The following is a 2810-nucleotide window of genomic DNA, read 5'->3' as shown; positions in this document are numbered from 1 at the left end:
AAGTGTCCAACACAAATCCTTTTGATATCCTAGGTTTTAATTATCGAATAACATTTCATTTAAATTCAGCCTCTCTAACAATGAATGAATTATTAGACTTCCAACTATTGACACAAGATGTACAAAAGATTAGGTTAAATGGTGGTCATATTCATATATTCATTAATGATTAAACTTCCAACCATTTGACTTATAATTGTTGAATCTACAAGTCTTTCTTTCTTTCTTTCTTCTTCTTGCTTGAATAACTTGTTTTAGATACCATGGAACACATACAAGTTAAAACAGACAGACTTTCCACAATTCAACATGTATCAATGTAAAAAAGAATCAGAAAGTTGTAATGTATTGAATTTAGGCATGACCTAGTTGCAAGTATACATAGTTCTCAACAAATAGACAACAGGAACAAGATATTCCAGGATACCTCCTCCCTACAAAACCCCCGCAAAATTAACACCTATTATGTAACTCAAACAATGGCTATTACAATTACCATTCTTATTCTTATTTCTCATCATCATCATCATCATGTCAGTACCACCAAAATTACCACAATACAATCAATCATTCAAGATCTAAACTGTTCTTCATCGTCTCATAAACCATATACGTAATACTAGCTGCTGGAACAACTTTAAGAAGATTCGGTAAAAGCCCTTTATAGAATCCTCTCATTCCTTCTTTCTGATACGTTCTCATGAACACATCAGACATCCCTTTATACCCAGTCGATCCACCTGGCGCTTGAGCCTGCATCCTATAACCACAGTATCAGAACACAACACAGACTCCAACATATACAGAATGTCAGATAAAAGCAAATGCAAAGTTACCTTGTTCTGACAACCTGCAACGGGTACACAAAAGTGGCTCCTAGAGCCCCGGAAACTGTCCCACAACCTAATTGTACCAAAGGCCCAGGTTCTGCATCATAAAATTAACCAAAGATTCATCATTATCATGTCAAAATAGGGTGTGAGTTGTGTGTAATTGAGATGAAATATTGATAATTTATATTCATACCACTGTCTTCAAGAATGTATGTTCTTGACATTTCTTTCAAAGTCTCATAAGCAGCTAAATCAATTCCAGCATAAGGAATAATTCCGAAAAGAGAAGGTACAATTCCTCTGTAAAAAGCTCGAGGTCCTTCATGAACCCATATGTCCTTTGAAAGCTTTCCCAAACTAGGAACTTTTGTGTTTTCAGAAGCGAAAGTTTGTAACCGGGTTTTGACTAAATCCATTGGATAAATCGCTGTTTGTGCAACAGCTCCGGCCATACCGCCGGCGAGAAGACGACCGGACGTTCCGATATCGCCCTGACCTTCTTCCCCTCCGATGAAGTTCTTCAACATTTCGTAAGTGTAAAACTTTATAGCGCTTTCAGGGGCGACTTTAACAACGTTTAGTCCATTACCTCTGAAGAAAGATAAAACCCCACCTTCTTTCCATATGTTCTTGACTGCGGATGCAATTGATGCGTTTGAGGTTTGGACTTGGAGGAGGACTTTTAGGCGATCAAGAGGAGCGGTGGCTGTACGGGAAGCAGCTCCGGCAACCCCACCTGCGATCAGGTACTTGCTGGCGGGAACATGTTTGTTCATGCCTGCCGGAATTACAGGTTGTTCTCCGATGTCTACAAGATAAACTCTTTCCCAGTATTGGTAAATGTTCTCGATAGTTGCTTCGTGGGGATAGAGAAGAAGAAAGTCTCTCCATTCTTCGAAAGTTATGATGCCATTGTTGTCCTTGTCAACTCGCTCCACGAAGCTTGCTAGTTCGTCATCGTCAAGTTCTATCCCTGCAAAAGAAAAGCTGCCATGGCTAATAAGAGGAAGACAACTCGAAGGGTGTTTGAATTTGTTCTTGTTGATTACAGAATTATGAACTTCATGGAAAAATGGAAGTAAATTGCAGAGAAGATAAAAGGGGGAAGTATGGTAGAATACCAGCCTTAACGAGAGCATCATAAAGTTCTTCCGGCAAAATGCAACCATTATGTTCGACATCAATGGCTTGGAAAATACGATAAAGCTCAAGCTCCTTGTCATCCATGTACCTTCTGAACTCCTGATAATCAACTCTCCCATCCCTATTTGCATCGCAAACCCTAAGTAACTCTTTCGCGTACTTGTAATCCGCCGGAATTTGCATCGCCGATAGCCCTACCTCGATCTGCACAGAATCCAAGTACCCTGCGTTTGATGTATCGAAGAAATTAAACAACCCCCGAAATCGTGATTCTCTCTCGTCTTTTGTCTCTCTCAAAGCCAATAACACATGTTCGATTGTCACCGGTCCCTGCTCCTTGACAGGATTACAGCATCCCGCCGGTAAGTCCCTGGCGGAAGATGGACGCCGGTGGTGATCTCCGACATGCTTAATCGCAGATGATGCCATCAAAGAAATAAACCCTCAATTACTCGAAAACATATCCCAAAATTGCTATAAGGGAAAAGATCTATATGTGGAATTAGGTTCCAAGAAATCAAAACGCATACAGTAGATATAATATTGGAAGATTCTTTGAAAGTTAACCGATAACTTGACCCAATCGATTCAAAGTAAGGGCTCAATCTTTCCGGGTCAAAATTGTGGAGCTTTTGTTAATGGCGCATGAGAGAGGCCAGGGGGTTAAAGTGAGTGGGGTGGAAAGACCCGATAATACAGGGTGTATGTTGAAATCGTTCAAAGAAACCTCCACACACACACATCAGTGCGTGTGAGAGAGAAAAAGCGAGAAATGGGGGAAACGAAGGTGACGATTGTTAGAGTAAATTATACTACGCGTTATCTGTGTGTGCG

The 2810-nt window shown here is 40.4% G+C and overlaps 1 protein-coding gene across 2 annotated transcripts; it reads right to left on the bottom strand.

Annotated features, from left to right (window-relative positions):
* Positions 1-320: 320 nt before the first annotated feature.
* On the bottom strand, positions 321-2810 carry LOC145107787 (calcium-dependent mitochondrial ATP-magnesium/phosphate carrier protein 2-like). Of its 2 annotated transcripts, none has more exons than XM_079044738.1 (4): positions 1955-2810; positions 1027-1806; positions 837-927; positions 321-753 (listed from the first exon to the last, which is right to left on the bottom strand). In XM_079044738.1, exons 1-4 carry the CDS (start codon positions 2403-2405, stop codon positions 699-701), a joined length of 1377 nt encoding a protein of 458 aa, XP_078900864.1. In that variant the 5' UTR covers positions 2406-2810; the 3' UTR covers positions 321-698. The 2 variants fall into 2 exon arrangements, with proteins under 2 accessions (XP_078900864.1, XP_078900863.1); XM_079044737.1 differs by having other exon boundaries at positions 321-760; positions 1955-2808.

This window comes from Lactuca virosa, chromosome 4 (genome assembly GCF_052849685.1).
Source record: "Lactuca virosa cultivar CGN04683 chromosome 4, Lactuca_virosa_CGN04683_v6, whole genome shotgun sequence".
Lineage (NCBI taxonomy): Eukaryota > Viridiplantae > Streptophyta > Magnoliopsida > Asterales > Asteraceae > Lactuca > Lactuca virosa.
Note: the sequence above shows the minus strand (reverse complement) of the source record. Positions and strands in the feature narration are given on the sequence as shown.